General features: G+C 38.0%; 2 protein-coding genes across 6 annotated transcripts in view; both read left to right on the top strand.

Moving 5' to 3' along the window:
• Positions 1–256: 256 nt before the first annotated feature.
• seh1l (SEH1-like (S. cerevisiae)) lies at positions 257–9,174 on the top strand. Of its 2 annotated transcripts, none has more exons than XM_042490579.2 (9): positions 257–472; positions 980–1,030; positions 1,234–1,380; positions 1,654–1,865; positions 3,413–3,511; positions 3,637–3,777; positions 4,012–4,166; positions 6,133–6,286; positions 8,709–9,174. In XM_042490579.2, the coding sequence occupies exons 1-9, from the start codon at positions 362–364 to the stop codon at positions 8,884–8,886; spliced, it is 1,248 nt and encodes a 415-aa protein (XP_042346513.1). In that variant the 5' UTR covers positions 257–361; the 3' UTR covers positions 8,887–9,174. The 2 variants fall into 2 exon arrangements, with proteins under 2 accessions (XP_042346513.1, XP_042346514.1); XM_042490580.2 differs by having other exon boundaries at positions 258–472; positions 8,221–8,846.
• Positions 6,148–21,544, top strand: part of cep192 (centrosomal protein 192) — a 46,435-nt gene continuing 31,038 nt past the window's right edge. Inside the window, exons 1-17 of one of the 4 annotated variants that reach the window (XM_088084995.1) lie at positions 6,148–6,286; positions 12,608–12,851; positions 13,318–13,428; positions 14,288–14,445; positions 14,659–14,720; positions 15,174–15,315; positions 15,414–15,529; positions 15,691–15,780; positions 16,009–16,161; positions 16,326–16,476; positions 17,029–17,243; positions 17,912–18,034; positions 18,589–18,744; positions 19,621–19,906; positions 20,016–20,165; positions 20,281–20,345; positions 21,010–21,234. In XM_088084995.1, the coding sequence (XP_087941121.1) occupies positions 12,679–12,851; positions 13,318–13,428; positions 14,288–14,445; positions 14,659–14,720; positions 15,174–15,315; positions 15,414–15,529; positions 15,691–15,780; positions 16,009–16,161; positions 16,326–16,476; positions 17,029–17,243; positions 17,912–18,034; positions 18,589–18,744; positions 19,621–19,906; positions 20,016–20,165; positions 20,281–20,345; positions 21,010–21,234 (2,376 nt within the window). In that variant the 5' untranslated portion in view covers positions 6,148–6,286; positions 12,608–12,678. Of the gene's footprint in view, positions 6,287–11,192; positions 11,490–12,607; positions 12,852–13,317; positions 13,429–14,287; positions 14,446–14,658; positions 14,721–15,173; positions 15,316–15,413; positions 15,530–15,690; positions 15,781–16,008; positions 16,162–16,325; positions 16,477–17,028; positions 17,244–17,911; positions 18,035–18,588; positions 18,745–19,620; positions 19,907–20,015; positions 20,166–20,280; positions 20,346–21,009; positions 21,235–21,544 lie in introns of those variants that run through there. The other 3 variants (XM_088084997.1, XM_088084996.1, XM_042489347.2) reach the window with 3 other exon arrangements.

The following is a 21,544-nucleotide window of genomic DNA, read 5'->3' as shown; positions in this document are numbered from 1 at the left end:
CATTTTGTAGAGAAGGCAAGTTTTGAATATAAATAAAGTAGCGCACAATACAAAATATAGATTTAGCAAATATTTCTCTCCACACTCCTGAAAGTTTGAAAGTGTTCAATATGAGTATCAATGTAAATATTTTACCAATATTTTTCTGATCATATAGTGTTCTGTTTGACATGACAAGTTTCAACATAAACTTTATCACGAAGTACCTCAAAACATATTTTAAAACTGGTGTAAATCCGCCCCCCTGTGGTCAATTCCGGTGTACACACACTGCATACGCTACGAGGACCCGCCAAACACACACAAGAGGACACATGACAGGCCTGCTAGGCAACCGGTGTATTGTAGCCTAGCTGTAATCATGTTTGTAGCGCGTAGTATCGCAGCAGACCACAAAGACCTAATTCACGATGTGTCGTATGATTTTCACGGCCGGAGAATGGCAACTTGCTCCAGTGACCAAAGTGTCAAGGTAACGGAAGTTAGCGTTGAGTATTCATCAGTTGGCTAATGTTAGCGTTAGCTGTCATAGCTATCTTGTTAGCATCACCCACATTAACAACACGTTTACCTCCTTAATGAATTTATTCAATAGGTTGACTGAAGTAACGCAAGGTATCCTGATAAATCGACTGCTAATTCTGACTATCGAAGACAGCTCTACTTTACTGAATTTAGCTTCTTTTTTAGCTAACAGTAGTCAGTTTATCATTCAAGCTAGGTTAGCTGTGGGTGAGCTGTGTAGCACAGTTTTAATGTAAACACGGCAGCTGGCTGATAGCAACAAAGTATATATGAAGCGCACAGCATGTAAATCCTTAGCAGTCCGTCGATATTGATGGTGTAATCTAACACTAACTTTGATTTGTCAACGAATGATTAAAGTACTATATTATCAGATTCACAAGTGTATGTAAACACCTTCATATCACCAATATTTCAGTGAATTTACTATGTTACACACCTGTTTTTCTCTTAGGTTTGGGACAAAAGTGAGAATGGAGAATGGCACTGCACAGCCAGCTGGAAGGTAAGCCACCTGCTGTCTGATTCGTTTGAACTGCTAGAAAATGTTCCTGGTAAAATCCTAATTTGTCAGCAACATTGCTCTCACAACAGCATATTGCATTACATACTTATGTTTAATGTGTACGTCATGTACACATTTTAAAATCTAACTTAAACTTGTGTTTGTGTTTATTGATTTGACAAAAGCTCTTTTCTCCTGTGCAGACACACAGTGGATCAGTGTGGAGAGTGACCTGGGCTCATCCAGAATTTGGGCAGGTTCTGGCCTCCTGCTCCTTCGACAGGACAGCTGCTGTCTGGGAAGAAATTGTAGGGGAGTCCAACGATAAGCAGAGAGGACTGAGCCACTGGGTTAGTACAACTTAAACATCCTACTAAACTAACAGAGCACGTATTTATTTCTTAATCATAGAATCTAAACCTCTTCAGTTCAGTGGCTTCAGCAGTGTTCAGAATTATGTTTATAAGATGTCATTATAGTTAACCCTACTAACATGGAATGCTATAGCAGGTCTTCTGTCATTTCCCTTTTAGGCATTGCAGCTCGCTGCTGATATTCACTCTGCCACAGTCTTTAGTTGTATACAAGATCTGACCCACTTGTTTTATGTTGTTTTGCTTTAGATAAAGAGGACCACACTAGTGGACAGCAGGACCTCAGTGACAGATGTGAAGTTTGCCCCTAAACACATGGGTCTGATGTTGACCACTTGCTCTGCGGACGGAGTGGTGAGGATCTATGAGGCTCCTGATGTGATGAATCTGAGTCAGTGGTCCCTGCAGCATGAAATCTCCTGCAAGCTCAGCTGCAGCTGCATCTCTTGGAACCCCTCAAGGTTAGACTACAGTTTTAAGATTTATCTTGGGCTATATATAACTAGGCTTGATAACAATAAGGAATTTAATCGAACATGCAAAATTGAATTGATCAATCAATAACCTATGCAGTGCTGTACAAGTAAATGCAATATGACGCAGTGAGCTTTGATTGAGAAAAAATGCATTTGGTATTGTTTGAAATAAGCAAATGTTTTTATGGAGTTTTATATAATAAACAATTAACTGATCATTAATTTTACCAATAATCGATTAAAGTAGGTGCTGACAATTTGCAACCCTAGTTGTGACATTGAAATATACTGAAGGTTTACAGCTTTTCTTCATTTCCAGTCCTATCTGTACTGCATCTGTCTACGCAGTAAAACCTAGTTACAGGAGTTGGATCTGCAATGATCAGTCCAATTTATAAACAATTACTGTGATAGTTCATAAATTGTTTAAGTCATTTTTTCAGGAAAAATGACAAACATTGATGGTTCTCAATTATGAAAATAATTAGTTTCAATGGAACGGATGTTTTTAAGCAATAAAAGAAAACTGATATTTTTTAAAATTTCTACTTAACTATTTATGAAAACGCAAGCTAAATCTTAATATTGCTATAACACACATTGTCATCAAGATAGGATGGACAGTCCCCAAAATATTATACAGATACTTTGTCTAATATAATAGAAAAATATAATAGAGTCACTGTTGAGTAAGTAAGACAGAACATAGTCACTTTTATCTAGGTACAGCTAGATAAAATGAATGCAGTCTCATACTGTACAACAGTCCTGCCATAAATCGTGCTTTTTATTGATGTTATTTGGTTCAAACTGTTTTAGAGACATGTTGATTCAACTATATGATCATTTTGGGGAAGCAGTTTTTGGTGTTGTTAAATTGTATTGCATTATACAGACTAATGTTTCTATTATTTCGTCCTGAGTAATCTTTTCTCAATCTTCTTATGCTCCACTCTACTGGAAAAAACCCCCACTCTGCACAGTCTCATTCACTTCCTCCGATACTGAACAAAAGGCCTTTTTCCCGGAGGAGATTTTAGCATGTCAGAGCAGGAAAAGCACAGGTTTAAATATTTAAAGTAATAATAGCTGAATTCCATTCAGCTGCTTTAGTTTAAGGTTGTTGGTATTGTGCATGCTACCTCAGTGTCACACTGGCATGGTTTATTGGAACACTTAGTCATCCCTTTTTTTTCTACTATGACAAGCTAAAATGTCTGCTGGGAATGATCAGTGATTTGTATTTTCTAGCTTTTTTTGCTGTGCATTTCTGGAGTTTGAGTGTAATCTTTTGTCTTCTTCACATTAAAAAGGAAAACACATATGTAACAGTCACTGCACTGGGCAGTTTCTAACATTCTGTTAGGTCGGTGTTACATTGAAGACGTTCTTTTACTGACCTTTTGAAATGCAAGCTTCTTTGCTGCTGAGATTTGAAGCTATGAACTGTGACCTCCCAGCAGCCTGATAGATCGTTAAACCTTACTGCCTGTCAGTCTAATCTTTTGTTGTTTTTCCTTCCTATCACCCAGCTCTCGTGCCCACCCACCAATGTTTGCAGTGGGGAGCGATGACAGTAACGTGACGTATGGTGGGAAAGTTCAGATCTATGAGTATAACGAGAACACAAGGTAGGTGTTCCTGAAGTGTTGTGAGTGTCACTCTTTTATTAAAAACATATACAATGGCAAATTCCAAGTAGTTTAATGTTTTTTTTAATGATTGTTAAAATTTTGTTTTCACCACTGTTAAAAAGGAAATATGCTAAAGCAGAGACGCTGATGACTGTAACTGATGCAGTCCATGACATCGCATTTGCTCCGAACCTGGGGAGATCGTTCCATGTGCTCGCCATCGCAACAAAAGATGTCAGGATCTTCAAGCTTGTTCCTATGAGGTGATTTATTCTGTTATTTTCCCTCTGTTTTGTCAGTTTTCATGTGACATATTCAGTGTACAGGGATTAGTGTAGTCACTCAAATCCTACATGTCACATTGTAATGACTTCATAGACATCTTGTGTTTGCCGATATAAAACAGTTGCTCTTCTGCAGCTGCAGTTGTTTTAAACAGTGTTAAATGACCTACCACTGTGTGAATTATTTTTTTGTAATTTGGATGCATGTGACAGGAAGGAAAGCACCTCTACGGGACCCACCAAGTTGGAGGTACAGATTGTGGCTCAGTTTGACAACCATAACTCCCAGGTGTGGCGTGTGAGCTGGAACATCACCAGCACCCTGCTGGCCTCCTCTGGTGATGATGGCTGTGTTCGCCTCTGGAAAGGTGGGACGTTATTTTTAAGCTTCTTTCAATGACGACACATCTGTCTCCCTTTAATTTTAGTCTGTACTGAAAGCAGAAAACTCTTCTTTTGACCAACCATTGGTGGTGTTACAGGCACTTAATGTATTTATGTGGTGACCTGCCACAAATAAATGAATGTGTAGAAAATCTATTGACCACCAACAATAGATACTGGCAACTCCTCTGAGGGTGATGTCAAATCCTGGAGTTTGTAAAATAAAAGAGAGAGAGAGAGAGATGAGAATAGAGAAGCTATGATGGCTTTAAACCCAGATGTCACAAGATTCAGCAGCATCAAGTTGTGGTTGTGCCATGGCTCCATCACATCTACTTCACATTCTAGTTGTCCACTTGAAGTGTTTCCAAAGCAAGTGGTACTAATATATTTTGTTTTAGAAGCATATTTAAAACAAGTTTTCAGCTCTCCCATGTTGTACCAGACTTTGTGGTTGTTTCCAGCCCACTGTCTTACCTTTATTTTGGGTCTTTGTGTCCTGGATAGTATTTACTATCAGATGGAAAACAAATCTTTCTCCTGCAGAACAGACAAAACAAAACACCTGCTCACTGCAGCAAGTAATGACGCTATAAGAAGGAACCAAAACAGTCAAGTTGTGTGCCAAAACCAAAAATAATAAAAAATAAAGGAAAAAGACAAAACAAGAAGCTAAAAGTTCCTAAGAAGCTTCATGGAACTAAGAAGAATTGCAGATGTGGGTGATATATCTCGCTGCACTTATTGTTAGCAATCCCCTTTACACCCAAGTGATATAAGTTATGTCAGTTTTCAATTAATATAGGTATTTATATTCCTCACCAAGTGAATTTCACATTCAGGAGAAGTGTGCTGGTCTGGCAAAACTAGAACCCTGTGCATAAAGTTGGTGTAGTGGAGTAAAGAGCCACACTTTTACTTTGTTTTGTTGGGGGCTGCTGCGTGCAGTGGTGATACACATAAAGTTGAGAAATTCAGACTGAATGAAGTAAATAGATAATGTATTCGGGTGCAAAGTTCAGCTGTGGTCAATTTTTTCTGTCAGCTTTTCCACTTTGCTGAAGTTTGTAGAAAATAATGGACTTTGAGTAACAGATTCAAAGTTATCTGGATTACTGTTGATAGTAAAATGTCCAGCAACAGCCAAATTAATCGAATGGTGATAAAAATGGGCAGAAGCACGGCTGCTGTAACGCACTGCAGGAAGACTAGAAGGAACAGACTGCAAGTAGCACTGATCAAAGCAGCACACATTGTTCTTTGTTGCCCTTACAGAAAAGGAGTAACTATAATGAATAATGGTTTGACCTGGTTAAGTGTGAAAATTAGGTTGCATTATTCTTTAGTGAGTTTTATTAGAGACATCATCACAACTAAAAAATGAAATACTTTATAGTCAACTGCCTTTTTTTCGGACAGACATCATTACTCTACTCGACAGTGCGTCCCTGTAGAACTAGTTTTATACAGGGGACCTTGCATTATTGAGCAACGGTGGCATGGTATTCATTTCCAAGCCTTTTGATTTCTGTAAGTAATACAATATGTTTTCACAAAAAGTTCAGATTGTATTTGTTACTATATATTACTCTATATATTACTATATGATATATACTTTTGATGGTCTTTCTTGTGATTTAGTGAATAAGTTTCCAGGTACTCTGTTTTCTCAGTTATTGAAGAGAAGAGTCATTATGTAGAGCTATTGTATGTACTAGATGGTCTTTGAGTTTGTGTTGTATTGTTGTTGTTATGTGTTTCGTTGTACTTTGAAAATGAGTGTTATTGATGTTCATTTATGTAATCTAGTTGATGAAAATAATGGAGATCCCAGGAAGAGTAGTTACTGTTTAATACAGAAGCTAATGGGGATCTTAATAACAAACAAACTGAGTCACTTGTTGATCATGTTACAAGCAGCACTGATTTTATCTCCTGCTTCCCCTGCAGCAAACTACATGGACAACTGGAAGTGCACCGGCATTCTAAAAGGAGACGGCAGCCCGCTCACAGGCTCGTCTGGTCAGCCCACAGCCATGAGCACCGTCGTGGGTTCCTCCGTTCAGACCTCCCAGAATGCCCTGAACGGGATGTCTGCAGGAAGGTAGGTGGTGTGGTGCGTCTGACGCCACTCACCCAGCCTCAGCCGAGCCAGTCAGAACTGACAACTTTTACTGTGCCTCACACTGACTGGGACTGCAGCTGCTCACTGACAAACTTCCCCGGGCCCACACTGACCTAATGTTGCACTCATGCAAAGAGCTTGGCTTCCAGCGTTACAGGCTGCCGGTATCAAGCCTGTGGAGTTGGATGTGTTGTGGTGTTATTTTTAAAAAAGCGATTTCCTCCTGATTTGTACAGATGCATGCAAGAGTAGCGTCCACTTTGCAATGTCAGTGTTAGGGGCTAACCGTATTCTTGAATATAAAATCTAAAATAAATCTGTTTTATATAAATTTGATATGTGATGATCATTTCAGTCTATTTTATGGGGATGTACAGCAGAACCATTGTGTTGTTGGGTGAAATTATTTTGTAAATACTGAGAAATTTAGTTACTTTACATCTTGAAATCCAACATTGCGAATATTTCCATTTTGAGATGAGCAATTAAATCAAAGCTCCATTTCACTTTTCAATATGAATGTATCCTTGAGCGAGTATTGCCAAACTCTTTGCTGAGCAGGAGGACAGTTTGATTGAACCTCATTAACCACATGTAATAACATCAGAAAGTAGTATGAACACATGCGGTGTGGGTATGAATACAGCCACTGACATTTATGGCTTTACATTTTGAACAAATAGATAATGCAACCTTTCGTTTATAGATTAAACATTGACTATATGAGCAGTAAATCTCAACCTTTCTCAGTTCAGTGCACTCAGGTTTTGTTGCTCCAGCCTGACTTGGTCTGGTTTGACCGGTAGCTTTCACTGCCTAATTTCTTGCTGAGTTTCTGACTCTACTCTTCATATGCTACAACTTCACCGTTTGTCATTCACTATTATGCTGTAACTGGCACTTGTAGCCACAGTGGTCGCTATTCAGCAAATGCTACTGCTTAAAAATTTAGATATAAATGAGCAACTATTATTATTTAATGTTACATGAAACAAGTAAAATCTTCAGTAGGCTAATTGTGTTCTGAGCCAACACTTGTTTTATCAGTGTTGGTATGTGGCTGTATTTATGTTCAACTTAAAGGGAGAGTTCACCCAAAAATCAAAAATACATATTTTTCCTCTTACCTGTAATGCTATTCATAAGGGTGGTTTACATGACAACGGTTCTTGCATTAAAGTTTTGTTGTGGTTTGGCCATTTGTTCACACAACATCAGCGTTACGGAGACCTGAAAATGCAAACTTTTGAAACAAGGCTCCAGATTGTAGTATTTGAAAACACGTAACCTACTGTCACTGTGTAAACTGGCAGTGCACGGACTGTGAGAACGGTGACGCCACGGCTGCATGTCGTGCTGTTGCGTGATGTTCTTCTGTGGTGTGTCATTACAAAGTTACATTACATTGCTTTTGTGGATAATCATTTTCACAATGTCAGTTCTCGAAGTTCTCAATTTTTTTTTAAACGTAAAGGAAAGACATTCATTTTTAGTGGGACCCTTCTGGTCAAAACATGGCCTTAGTCTAAACTGGCATCTCCACGGCCAAGATGTCCCACACTGGGCATCTCCCACCAAAAAAATATAGACTGAGGTAAGAGGAAAAACATTTATTTTTGATAATGGGATGAACTGCCCTTTTAATAACCTCTAACTTAGAAAAACCTCTGTATTTACAATTTTTTGTAGTTCTTAACTCTTGAGTCTCCCCTAACCTGAGTAACACAAGGTCTGTTTACTGTATGACATTCAATGTTATATTAACTTTTCAACCAAAACCATTTAACCAAATTTGATTCTGTGAAATTAACTTGCATAAATGCTTTCTTGCGTTCTGAAATTCCTTGTTGACAAAGATGAGTGAGAAGTGGGGTTGTTGAAGTAATGTGTATTGTACTGCTTATTGCATGCAGGATTGGCAAGAGAGCTCCCTTTGCCCCTCCCCTGCGGCAGCTGACCTCTCCAAAGATATACCAGCATCCTGCATATTACTAATGTCTCCTCTGCGCCTCCTCCCATTCGCCCTTGTGTTAATACATTTGACCTGTGTGAGTCATGTCCTGGCTCCTTACTTAGGTATCACTGATTAAGAGCTTTAGGATGAAAACCGCATGGCTCTATTCTCCACAGCTTCCACTTTTTTTTTTTTGATTCCAACACGATGTTTCCAAATGGTTCACTACTTCCAATAACATTGCACGTACACATTTTAGAAAACAAACCTTGATCACTACTCTGTCTGCCATCCTCCTCTCTTTTTCTTTCTGCATCCTTTCTCCTTTTCATCTGGCAGTTCCTACTTCCTTTGACATGTTTTCCCCTCTGTATTCCACTGTCGTCGTCTTCTCCTCTGTCCGTGTATTTGTCTTCTTCGTCCCCATCCATTTATGTGTTGCTTCAGGTATTTCTTCCCGCCTCTGGATCCTCCCAGAGCGGGGACCAGGTATGGCCACCTGCTGCCTCCCTCCTCTCTCATAGAGCACTGTGACGCTGAGCCCATGCAGCCTCAGCAACAGGCTCTTTCTCACAGACGCTCCTCTAGAGCACTGCTGACCTTACCAGAGGCTGAAGGACAGTGATTTTTGGGATGATTTAGCTGAAATAAGACGGGGTAGGGTAGGGGGATTAGGAATGAACCACAACACTGCCATTTATTTCTAATAAAGAATTTGATTTATCTATCTGTTCTCTATCGTTTTGGGTTTTTTTTTCTTGTTCTCAGATTAGAAAGGGGAATTGGAAGAGTTTGTGAAGATTTTTTTTTTTTTAAATTTGCATTATATTGCCAGTAATTTTGGCCATTTTGATAAGCATTTAAATAGTGTGATGATGAATATAAAAATTTGTGAATAAAACAATTTACGACATTTAGTTTTGTATGTGCAATAAAAAGCACATTTTGTCCTGTTTATCAGTTATTAGACAACGTCTGTGTCTGCTGATAATTTTTTCTGAAGGACTCAACTATCAGTGCCTGCAGAGGAAATGCTATCACTCAGTGCTCGTGGAGGTTTAAAATTACATGTTGGAAGTCAGAATAAACCAAAACATATATAAAGAATGGTATTTTTGGCTATTTTACCCTTTGTGCACACAATAGGAAACTGGCAGCATGCATGAAAGGCTTGCTGCCATGTGGTCTATGAAAATAGCACATGATTCACTGGAAAATGATCCACTGTTTTTTGAATGTTGAGTTGGGTGTGAAATTCATTGTTATTCTTGACACTTTATACTCTTAAACTTTGAACTGGTATAGTTCTCTGGCTGTCAACTAATTTTGACCCATTTTATGAAAGTGAAAAATGTGAAACAGTTCTATTCAGATTCAGCTATTGTGTCTGAGCAAGTCCCAACAGCAATATTTTCAAAAAAATGTAACTTAATGTAACTCTAATATGTGATGTGTAACATTTTGTTTTCATCACATACATTTCATCTCATACATTTTCTCCTAACGTTCTATCTCTCTCTCTATGTTTGAATAGTTTGATAATGCATATTTAGTTTGAATGTTTTAAGAGGAGCAAAATAATGTTGTGGCAGTGTGATTGAACATCTTGGATCATGAATCACAAAGGTTCCTTATGAATGTTATGCCCCACTTTTAAATTTAATTGCATATTTGAGATCGATTGAACGATGTTTGTAGTAAACATTTTACTATGGGACCTTGAAAAGTTATAGAAAAGTTTTATAGTTTTGTCCATGAAAATGAGTGGGAACCCTATAAAGAATATGCAAATATGATGATGATTTACTCTAAAATTAGGGAAATAAAGAGTATGCCATTTGTTTTGACAGGGAGGATGGCATTTCATTTCATGGTTCACTCATGTAGCTGCCTCTGGGAAAGCTGGAATGCATATAGGATGCAGCTGTCTGCTAACCAAGGCACTCTTGCAGCTGTTAAGCAGAACACTTGATACAACAAACTCCACCCTTGGCCAGTCACTGTGCAACTCTGCTTTCATGTCCTTGTGTATGGTAGAAAAAAATGATTTGTGTAACTTTAACCCTTTGAAACCTGGAGCAACATCACTTTTCGTGTACTGCCTTCAGATGACTTTGCACCCCAAGCAATTTCTTTGAAAAACATGGGAAAAGGCAATTGGCAAACTAGTAAGATATATTCCACAGATTGTAAAAAGCTAGGGAAAAATAGCTTGGGAAAAACTATATGCACAATTATCATAATTACAGATTTAACCCTTTGAAACATGGATCAACATCACTTTTCTTGTGCTGAGTTCAGAAACCCTTACAAGTATCTAAATGGGAGCAGTGAGCAACTTGGCAAGAATTAGGACACAAATTGATGAGGAGATCCTGTTGAATTAATATTATGTTAAGCACATTTTTCCATGTCACTTCCATTTTTAAAATTTATTTCCATTTTTTTTTACTTTATTTCTTTTTTTTGTAATTTTCAGGTAATATTATTGGGGTTTTTTTCTTTTCTTTTTTTGTCTTTTAAGGCTAATTTTCATGTTATTATACGTACTTTTTTTTTTTTTTACTAATTTCTTGCTCATGTTTTTTGTCATTTTGTCTTTAGTTGCTCACTGCCTTCTTACCAAGGTTTTGAAAGAAAAAAAGACAATTTGCTCAAAGGGTTAACCGAGGAGCTGTATTAAAACTACTTGTTGATGTTAAATCCTATCATCATTCATCGTTTATTTTTACCGTTTGTTTTATTTCTTTATTGTAGTGATTTATATTGCCAGTGCATTATGGTTGGAATCTAAAAATAAGCAACGCCGCTTCTTTCATTCATCTTGTACGGACAAACACACGATTGATGCATCAATTGGCTATTTTCCAAACAGCCCAAAGTGACCAAGTTACACTGAACGACATGAATCCAATCCAATCACAATCGACGATTTTATTCCTTTTGGTTTTGTTGTCCAATCAAGATGCTTTAAAATGGCCAAAGTCCCGCCCATGTGACATGACGCTCACGCGGGCTTCCTGTGGTATCTGGGCGCTGCTCAGACCTCCAAACTGTTGTGCGGCTGGTTTGTTGTGGCTGAATTTAAGAAATAATAAAACATGTAAGTGTTTGGGAAGTTACTTTTGGAACTTATCTTCACCTCGGAACGTGTCTGCACCAGTTTACGAAGACAAAAGTCGAGTTGGAGAGGAACCGTGGCCTCTCGGCCCCTCTTTTGGAGTGAATGTGAGTTGAAGACCAACTAACGTTATGATTAATTTTCTTGCTGAAATGGGTTAGTCTAAAGGTTTGGGTGACTGTAGCAATCATTTTTCGCTTATTATTGTGTTTTCTGTAACTTAAGTTGGTGATACACTTCTTTAAGTCAATAAACGAAGATGGTGGAGTAAGTAGCTCAAATTTGGAGCGTGCTGGTGATTTAGACAAACCACTTGTTTTTAGCAAGTAAACTAGCTAGCGTTAAAAGTTAGCGTACCTAGCATAATCGGCTAATTGTTCTTAGTTTGTTTTATAATTAGCAAATGCTAGGCCAAACTTTACAGCCGCCGAACAACATACACACAAAAATTTCTAAAAACTTATGAATAACTTATGTTATATATATGTTTTTAAATGTTTTTCACAGTTGAAATGTGGCATCAACAAGTTGACCATTTCTTTACAGACACACTATGTTTATAGTTCCATCCGTACCAGTGACTTGAAAAGTTTGCATAAGCTTTTTGATGTGTTTCATGCTTTCAATGAATTCTCACTGCAATAATTAGTGCAATATTTCTACTACAACAATCCTCTGTGCAATTATTCAAATGTGCAATATAATCTTCCAAGTCTTGAATGGAGGCTATATTTAGCATGTGACACACGTTGTATATATTGTGTATATTTTTAATGTAATTTTTACTTACTGCATGTCTCTGTTGTTCATTGTAGCATTGCACACACATTTATGTTTTTATATTTTAAATTTACTAGATTTATATATTGCTCTGTAGCATAAGGCACAGTTTTATATTGTACATACTTTTTATATTTTACACACTTGACACACTCAGCATGTTATCCATAATGTAATTTAAGTATTCACATAAAAGTGCTAATTGTCTATTACTGTATTTCCTTGCATTTATATTTTTACACACTTACATACTCAACATATTATACATACTTTGTTTTTGAAAATATTTAAATGTTTACGTATTGTACTAATTGGTTACTATTTGTGCTTGTACTGTGTCAGAGCGACTGTAAAGAATGAACTCCACTTTCCCCCTTAGGATCAATATAGTATTTTTGATTCTGATTCTATCCTGATGTTTACTTATCCCATTTGTTTTTCCTAGACATTACAGATGGTCCTCACCTGAACTAAAATCAAGCCACATTTGGCTGTCCCCCTGCTCCATTCAAAACCATGGCTGACAGTTTTTACAAGCTGGAAGATGAAGCCTTTCCCAGTTTCCTCTGCAAGTCTCTGGACAGCACCAGTGGCCGTGCCACACTGGGGAATGTGACATTGGGTTCAGGCCCGGGACTTCCAGTGGCTGCCTCTACTGTGGCTAAAATTAAACCCGGGACTGACAACAGGTGGGGGCATGCTATGCTTTGGACAGATGTGACTTGTTGTGGAAAAGATCTCATGCATCTTCCTCTGAATCATCACACAAGCTATTTGCCTAGTGTGACAGTGGACAATGAAAATATTCCAATTCCTGTTTTGGAGGTTTGTGTTTGTGCTAATTGTAGCAATTAAATGCTACTGAAAATAGGAAATAATGATATGCAAAAGTAAACAAACATTAAGATTTGTCTGCTAAATATAGAACCACATATAGACACTGTTTGTTAATAACAAGTTGCTGCAGCCCTTTTTGGTTTCTGAAATTTCCAACAAAGTAACAGGAACAGCCCCAGGGATGTTCATACTGAGCCAATATTCAGTGGCTAGATTTTATCTTTTAATTTTAGAACACAAACTACTCTGTAGAGTTGTTTAATACATGAACAATTGGTTGTTTTTGTTAAAGCAGTGTTATGCACTCTTGCTTTACAGAGGAGATCCTGTTGAGGCGTCCTATCTGGAGGGCAGAGAGCTACAGCAGGCAAACACACAGTCATCTGCTAGAGAACAGCCCAACTTTGCCCTCAGCTTCAAAGATGACTTGTGAGTATAAACTGTGCATGGTTCGCACTGCTGATTTATGTTTATGTTTACAGTAGAGAAAAATAGCTTTAGGTTCTAATTCCTGGAATTGTTTTGCAGTTGCAAAGTTTTCTGTAAAACTGTTGTTTATGCAATAATTTTTGATTAATGTTTGCATTATTTAAAGCAGTACTGAAGATTGCCACCTAAAATTATAGGCCATGCTATGAAATATAATATGTGTATCTCAAAGTATATTTATTTTTTTGTGAGGCAACCCATATATGTTGAATGATTTTACTGATTACTTTTACAGTTATGTACATCAGGCAGAGATGAGTTCAGTTATAGTCAATCTCACTAAATGACTAAATATGCCTAATTTGATACATAAATATATGTTTTATGTTTCCTGCATTGCTATGACGAGATGGTAATTATTTATTATTTTCTACATTTCATATGCATCATACATTTGTTTTAATTTAGTGAAGCAAGAAAAAACAGGTGAGAACAGGCAAGACATGGCAGGTTTGTAAATGAAAAACACAGACGAACAAGAGCAACATATATCAATATAGCAAGATCAGTGAGATGGGTAGGGTTTTGTGTGTGTGTGTGTGTGTGTGTGTGTGTGTGTGTGTGTGTGTGTGTGTGTGTGTGCGTGCGTGCGTGCGTGCGTGCGTGCGTGCGTGCGTGCGTGCGTGCGTGCGTGCGTGCGTGCGTGCGTGTGCGCGCGCGCACGTGCACACGTGTGTGGGCATGTGTGAATGTCCAGCGCATGTGATGGACATTCATAATGTCTTACTATAGTGACTTGTTCTTTTGCCATGTCCTTTTTATGAGGTCCTCATTGTTGACATACCCGCTTGCGTTACAGGGACAATGCGGATGACTTTATCGCAGCCCACCGCCTTTCAGACATGCTGGTGAAGATTAATTTGGATGAAAGCGCATCTCAAAACCAAGGCTACGTGCCGGGGCTTCCTTCAACACAGATGTGCTCAGTCAATGGCCGGCCCACAGAACTTGGAACAGGTAAATGCTGTTGCATGTGTTCAGCTTCATAACACTATGCAATGATGCAATGAACTGCCCAGCCTCAGAATCCGTAACCCCAGTCTTGATACTACATGGATGTAAACTTGTCCTTTCTGATATATTGAAAGGAAATGATTCTAATTATTAGAATGAGACACCTTTTCTTTGAATGATACTAATGCACTTTGTTTTTCTTGTCTCTTTTGACAGAGCTGTCAACAGGGCTTCTGACATTTGCCCAGTTTGGACATAAAGATAGTACAGATGCAAAGGTACTCATTTTGATTACTCTTGACCAGGTGGCAGTCTTGCTTTTTATCCTTGATTGCTCTTTTGCAGTAATTTATGTACTTGACCATGAAGTAATAATATAGTTATCTCTGGCTCATAAAAATGTCAACCTTTTTTATGTGTACATCGGAAAGCCACAGGGCTTAACTTGTGTAGTTGAGGACCCTGTATTTTGCTTAATTTCAGTTCAATTTCTTACTATTTGGCATCTTTAAACTTTTTGAATTTATTTTTTATAAAAGATTAAAAATAAATTTGTCTTTCAACCCCAGTTTCTTACAGGAAAAATAGGAAGAAAAACGTTACATCCAATATTTTCAAATATGAGTTGTAGTTTTGAGTTTTATAAAAATATTCCAGTGCATAATGCCTTTTCCTCCAACAAAACTTTGAGCAGGTGTCTGCAAATACATTTTCCTGGACATGTCCCACAGGTTCAGCCCCTACCAGTTACAGCTGAGGAGGACAGTGTGCAGAGTGAGGGAGTGGACAGTGACCATTTCAGCGGCAGTAACTCCAGCTTCCTGGCAAACGAGAAGCTCATGTCAGTGGACAGCATGAACAGCGATATCACAGGTTCCTACATCCTTAATAATTTAATAGCAGAAAATGAACAGATTTCCAACATGTTGTCAAAGCTTGAGTCAGGTTGTGAACATGTGTTTGATTCCCAGATGATGACATTGATTCGAACAACCTGCCTGATGATGAGCTGGAGCTGTATTTCAATAAGCTGGTGCCTCCTGCCATGCAGAGAGGCAGAGTGGAGGGCCAGGAGATCCCTGCTACGGTAAGACTCTTCTCCACTTTGATATCTTTTTCTGACTTGGTCTCTCCCACTTTACCAGCATTAGTGAGCCATTATAAAATTGTAATGTTACTTTCATTCAATTCTCATTCACTTAATCTGTTTGTCTCAGTGTCCCCATTAATATATTTCATTGTTCACAGGGACTGCAAGGTGCTGCTGACAACATATCAAACACAAGTTCTACAGATCTGGAACAGTATAGACACCAGTTCCTTGATGAGTACAATCAGGTGAGCACATTTACACTTACTGCTTTGTGACCATGTCCTGGAAATTAGGGGTTTGGCAAGAGAATCTAATTGCTCTTTTTGAAATCCAAAGCCATCATCTCGCCAAACTGTTGTGAATAATATATATGACTCAAATCTAGATAACTGTTAAACTTAAATAAATAAATAAATAAATAAATGTTTTTTTTTTGTTTTTTTTTTACCGTATCCTTTGTACCTTTTCTTCAGGAGGACTTCCGGATGCCTGATGTGCGTCTTGCTGCTACAGGTATGGACTCCTGTCCTGCCAGTGATGAAGACACAGAGGATGAGCTGGAGTCTGCTAGAAGGAACAGCAGTGCTACCAGGACACGGCTGCTGCCCAGCACCTCCAGACAACTGGTCTGAAAAAAAAAACTAGTTATTAAGACTGTCAAATATAGTTATGAGTATCAGCCTCAAAATTCCACATTGAGTAGTAGGTCTATCATGTGCTGTACAATAGTTTTGCTTCATTTATTGTTTGTTTTTTTTAAATGTTTTTGTTTATCTACATGTGGGCACAGGTTGGAGAGAGTAATCGTCCCAGTTTTAGGCCGGGCTTAGAGGGAGGCAGTTCTGATGATGAGGCTTCCAGCAACCGCGGCGGTCCATCTCTGTCTGGGATTGAACACAGACGATCTGCTGAAGGACAAGTCATTAACCCTCCAGTCACAGGTACATGTTTATTTCTTTTTTCTTTTTAGTTCTCTGGCTGCTTTTCCTGCTTTCTGCATATTTCAAAGTGGGTATTTTTGGTAGTTTTGAGGGAACCTAAATTCACTTACAGACTTTACTTTATAAAATTTACTTCATAGACTTGTTTTTATGTGATATTGTTTATTTCAGTTCATCTATTTTTGTTGTCTTTTAATTTATCTTTTAATTTATTCTGTCTTGATTGTATTTGATTCGGTTATAAGTGGTATTATCTGTGTGTCTACTGCTTTTATCTTTGAATTGTATATACTCCTTTTAGTATGGGTTGTTATTGTTATTTTGTTTTGAAGTTGTTTTTCTCTTGTTTAATGGTACTATTGATTTTGTCTGGCCTTAGTTTGGCATTATTGTTACTCTTACTGTTATGTTTTCTCTGCAGAAACTAAATAAAGTTATTATTATTATTATTATTATTACTATTATTACAGACTATACAGCTGGCCAACCATTCGAGTCTGTCTCAGATCTTCAGGTAACTTCTTGTTTGTTTTGTGTCATTGTGTAACTCAGGGGATGGAGGAGGTGGAGATGGGAGCAGTGGAAGTGAGGAAAGTGGAAATGACGGAGGAGTCTCGACCATCCCTTTACCAACGACTGGCGTCCAGACCACCTATGATGTCCTGCGTGGGCTGGGGATTGTGGGGAGCAGTGCTGTTGGTGAGGATGAAGATGGTGATCTGGATCTGCCAGCACATGGCAGGAAAAGTCTTTCCAGACATACTGAGGTAAGAATGAGGATCACTACTGGTACTTTGACTAATACAGGTGTAACTGACAATATTGGCTCCATTTCATCTAGCAGCGAGGTGGCTCATCAGAGCAATAGGAACAGAGGTATCGCTAATGACAACTTGGCTTAATCTGCAGTGAGTTTATTTTTGCAGTTTTTGAGATTTCATGAACAATTTATTATTACTATAATTATTTTTTTAATTATATATTTTTTAGCTGTGACAAGGTCCAAACAGATAGTTCTCATTAATAGCCTTATTTGTCCACACCTTCTGCAAACCACAGATACAACAAAAGCCAAAAAGGACCAAGAAAGTTCAAATAAGTAAAGATTTAAACATAGAAAAACACATTTTAAAAAGGAAAAAAACAGACTTCATAAATAAAACCAGGATGTTGGGGCATGTCTTCATGATGCTTTAGTCAGTTTACAGACAAGGATGTGAAAACCATAAAAAGAATTAGAATAAAATTAAATAAATTCACTTTAAATAAATGAAGAATATAAAGCTATAATATACTCCATCCAGCTTTCCTTTCTTTTTAAAATCACACACAATTTAGTGCAAATATTCATTTTTTTATACCACACATACTCTGTGTTTGCACTCATTAAGTGGATATTGTATAGTTTTTGCTTGATTTACACAATGTTTTCCAGATGGGCGACCGTGTGGGTCCTGTAGGAACAGGAGAAGCCAGCTCTTCTTTTGGAGCATCAGGGGCGACTCAAAGACTTTCTCCCATCAACTGGAGCATGGTCCTGGACCGACAGGAAGCACTGGTGAGCACAGATGCATGACAGCTCTAATGTAACTGCAATAGCCCGGCTGGTGGGCATTTGAATCTGTTTACGCCATATGGTTTACGCTGTAAACTCATTTATTTAAAAAAAAAATGTCATGATGTTCCTCTTCTATTTTTATTACTTTCAGTGAGTGTAGGTGATACTTTGCTTTTATTTTAAGGGAAATGGAGTAAATATGTAGACTAGCTACAGTCCACCTAATGAGTGAGATAGATCTTTATGATTTCAATGTTAGATTTGGGGTAAAGTATCACTTCTAAAAAATATTGTTCCTAAATCAAAAACGGCCTGTTGTTGTTTATGTGCTGTTATAGTTTGTGTGCCTGTTTTTTACTGAGTAACATAAACCCCAATGATTTTAACTATGTTGTAATACAAACCATATATGCTTTTGCTACTTCATGTGAGTGATAACTCGATTAACAGTAGAACACAGTAATAAAAAAGTCGACTAAATTAAAAGCTGCAAAGATAAAAATACTAATAATATAAGGTTCTGTTTGTTAATGTGGTTCTGATTTGAATGCCAGGATGCCATGGAGAGCACAGAGTCTGGGCCCACTGTTGACCGACTGTTGGACTCAGTCTACCTGAGAAGTGGAGCTGGACTCAGAAGACCTCAGGAATCGGCAAACCCAAATTTCTCCCACCTTCAAGGCACCCAGGGGAGCTTCCACCTCTCCCAGGTACAATTTATAATACATACAGTTGTGTGCAAAAATCTTAGGCCACCATACATTTTTTGTTTAGAGAAGTTGTAATGGGGACATAATATGTACATTTATTGCTTAGTCTCTTTATAAAGATAAGAAGAATACAGAGAACATATACGATGTTTTTAAAACAGCAAAAAAGTCAAAACAAAATGGCTTCTTCAGACTGAAGTCAATATTTAGTGTGAAACATGGAATCATACAACCATAACAAAAGGTAGCTCAAACAATCAATATTGAGCTTTGGACATGTCTTGAATGCTACCTGGTATAAATACACTAGATTAGTATTTTAAATCTCATATTGCCTAAGAGAGTTCAAGACATGCTAAGTGGAAATTGAGGTCACAGTAAATATCTGCAGCCTAATGAGATTGTTTTGCTCTGAAATATTAGCATTTTTAATATTGTATTACTGGTTGTATTCTAGTGAAAAGACTACTGAGAAATAAATATGTATGGTCATTATAACCTTGCTAAAATAAAGTTCAAAGTGTCCAAGACTTTTGCACAGTACTGTATATAGCTATTCATTCATTCATTCATTCATGTGCAAAGAAAAAAGAATATGGGAAGTCTCATGGCTGGTTTGGGCTTTGGCAAATCTTCACCTACTGGCAAAGTGCATGGAGAAGGCAATCTTGAAAATACAGTCTAACAGAATGGAGTATTACCTAGACCTCATCAACATTACTTTCTGAGTGTGACGGCCCCATTGTAAAGTCTTCGCTGTAACGGATGTAACATGTCTCTGTGCACTTTTTTTTTTTAAAGCTATCAAGTACAAATATCAAGCAAAGTTTCAGTGTTATGCAGCATATATACATTTGTCACGTCACCCACCATTAGGTGCTGCTACCAGAATGTGGTGACAATGACGAGGATGATGATGATGATGAGGATGATGGAATAGATGTGCCTGATGGTGCCAGACCTACCTTGGGCTTAAGGGGAGGGCCTTGTGGTGAATTGACTCCTGCAGATGTCTCAGACAGCACCAGTGAGGACGACAACTGTCCCCTTTCCACCTCCCTGGAACCAAAGTATTTCTCCCAGAGCTTCCACCAGGAACAAGACGATTCCGATGATGGCTGGAACCACTGCCCAGACAACCTGGAGCTTGAGTTTCAACAAGGTTGGCGCTTTCTTTGATGGTTAGATGAGACATTTACTGAGCTGATAGTAGGTACTCATACATGTTGTTGCATGGTGTGATATGTTAACTGCATTGCTTGTCTCTTCAGGTGCTGATGCTACTCATGGTGTGGTGTATCAGAATGAAGAAGGGCAGTGGGTGACAGATCTGGCGTATTACTCCTCCTTTGAGAAGGAGGTTGATGGGAAGACGTCAGAGAATGTCAACCAGTTTCAGACAGAGGACTTTGTTCCTGCCTGTATGTACTAAGTCCACAGCTCTATTGTAACTTTAAAATTGCTGTTACATAGTTTTTATGTTTTTGTAAAATACCATGTATAAATATGCTTTGGGTTAATTTTCCTTTTTTGCAGGTAATGCTATGGAAAAGATAGCTAAGGATCAAGAGGAATTTGAAAAGGAGCACCAATTCATGCAGGTACACGATTGTGCCCTTTTACTGTTCTTGTTTTGATTTTTTTTCTCATTTTTTTACTTTTTAGACAACAGCTTTTCAGGTCCAAGTCACATTGAAAGAAACTACAGTTACCGCACACTAAAATATTACAAAAATTCACTTGGGATATATTGTGTATCAGAATTAAGTTTAAATTTAATTAATGCTTATTTAAAAGAGACACAACATATTAATGAACATCAGCATAAAATATTAATGTCAGTATGCTGGAGTTAGCAGGACTGCTAATTTACATCTGTAGTCCCTTGGCAGGTAAGAGCAATAGAAATATTAAGGAAAAAATGAAATGAAAAAAAAAAACAAAAACAGCAACAATTCATACAGAGGACAGAAATGCAGTAACAGTGGCAATGTAAACTGTATGGCATAAAGTGCACCGTGCAAAGTGCCTTATCTATGTGCAAGGTGCAAAATTCAACACTTATGTTGCACACATGTATCATAGATCACTGGATAAAAAATCAAGTAGTTATATTGTAGATACAGTGCATAAGAAGATAATCCAATGAATATTACCTCCATATTGTAAGAGAAGACACTAAGATACCCCTAAAAGTCTTAGCCACACTATCTTTTGTAAAGCACGGCCTCTTGTGGTTTATTGTGAGTACTGCTGTTCACACAGGAGGAGAAGATTGAGCCAGCCTGCAGCAACAACACCTTTAACAGCGACTCCTCTTGGAAGGTCCCCACTACAAGCCACATCCTGATGAGGGCCTCCCAGGTCTCCTCAGAGTTTAACCAGGCAGACCAAAGTTACCTGCGTCTGACTTTCGGTCAATTTTTTGGACAACGCTCTGAAGCCCTGGGCTGTCTGGGCAGCACTGAGGATGTGGATGGGGTCAAAAGGGTCAGTAAAAGTTGGTTTCTTTCTTCAGTTGGTACAGAAACTAAAAATGTGCTTTCTTTCAGTCTCTGTGGGGTATTTCGATTATACATAAAATCGTAGAAGGAATATACAGGTAGTGTATGATCATTGACAAGGTCTAACTGCCAGTGTTTTTTTCGTTTGCAGAAATCAGCTTGAATAACTATGACAGCACTAAAGAAGACTGTATCTCAGCTCATTTTTAGTCAAATTCTAACAGACTAATGGTGTAAAGTTTAGGTTGCATTTACTTGTGCCTTTGTCTTAGCTTTTAAAGTCCTTTTAACTGTGA

This window comes from Plectropomus leopardus, chromosome 11, assembly GCF_026936395.1.
Source record: "Plectropomus leopardus strain MGB_pleo_1.0 chromosome 11, ASM2693639v1, whole genome shotgun sequence".
Taxonomy (NCBI): Eukaryota; Metazoa; Chordata; class Actinopteri; order Perciformes; family Serranidae; genus Plectropomus; species Plectropomus leopardus.
Note: the sequence above shows the minus strand (reverse complement) of the source record. Positions and strands in the feature narration are given on the sequence as shown.

Excerpts from the sequence above, each read along its gene's own strand:
- seh1l (XM_042490579.2), top strand. The coding sequence starts at position 362 with ATGTTTGTAGCGCGTAGTATCGCAGCAGACCACAAAGACCTAATTCAC. Across the intron at positions 1,381-1,653 it reads AGAGAGGACTGAGCCACTGG|ATAAAGAGGACCACACTAGT; the intron begins GTTAGTACAACT and ends GTTTTGCTTTAG. Across the intron at positions 6,287-8,708 it reads AACGGGATGTCTGCAGGAAG|GTATTTCTTCCCGCCTCTGG; the intron begins GTAGGTGGTGTG and ends GTGTTGCTTCAG.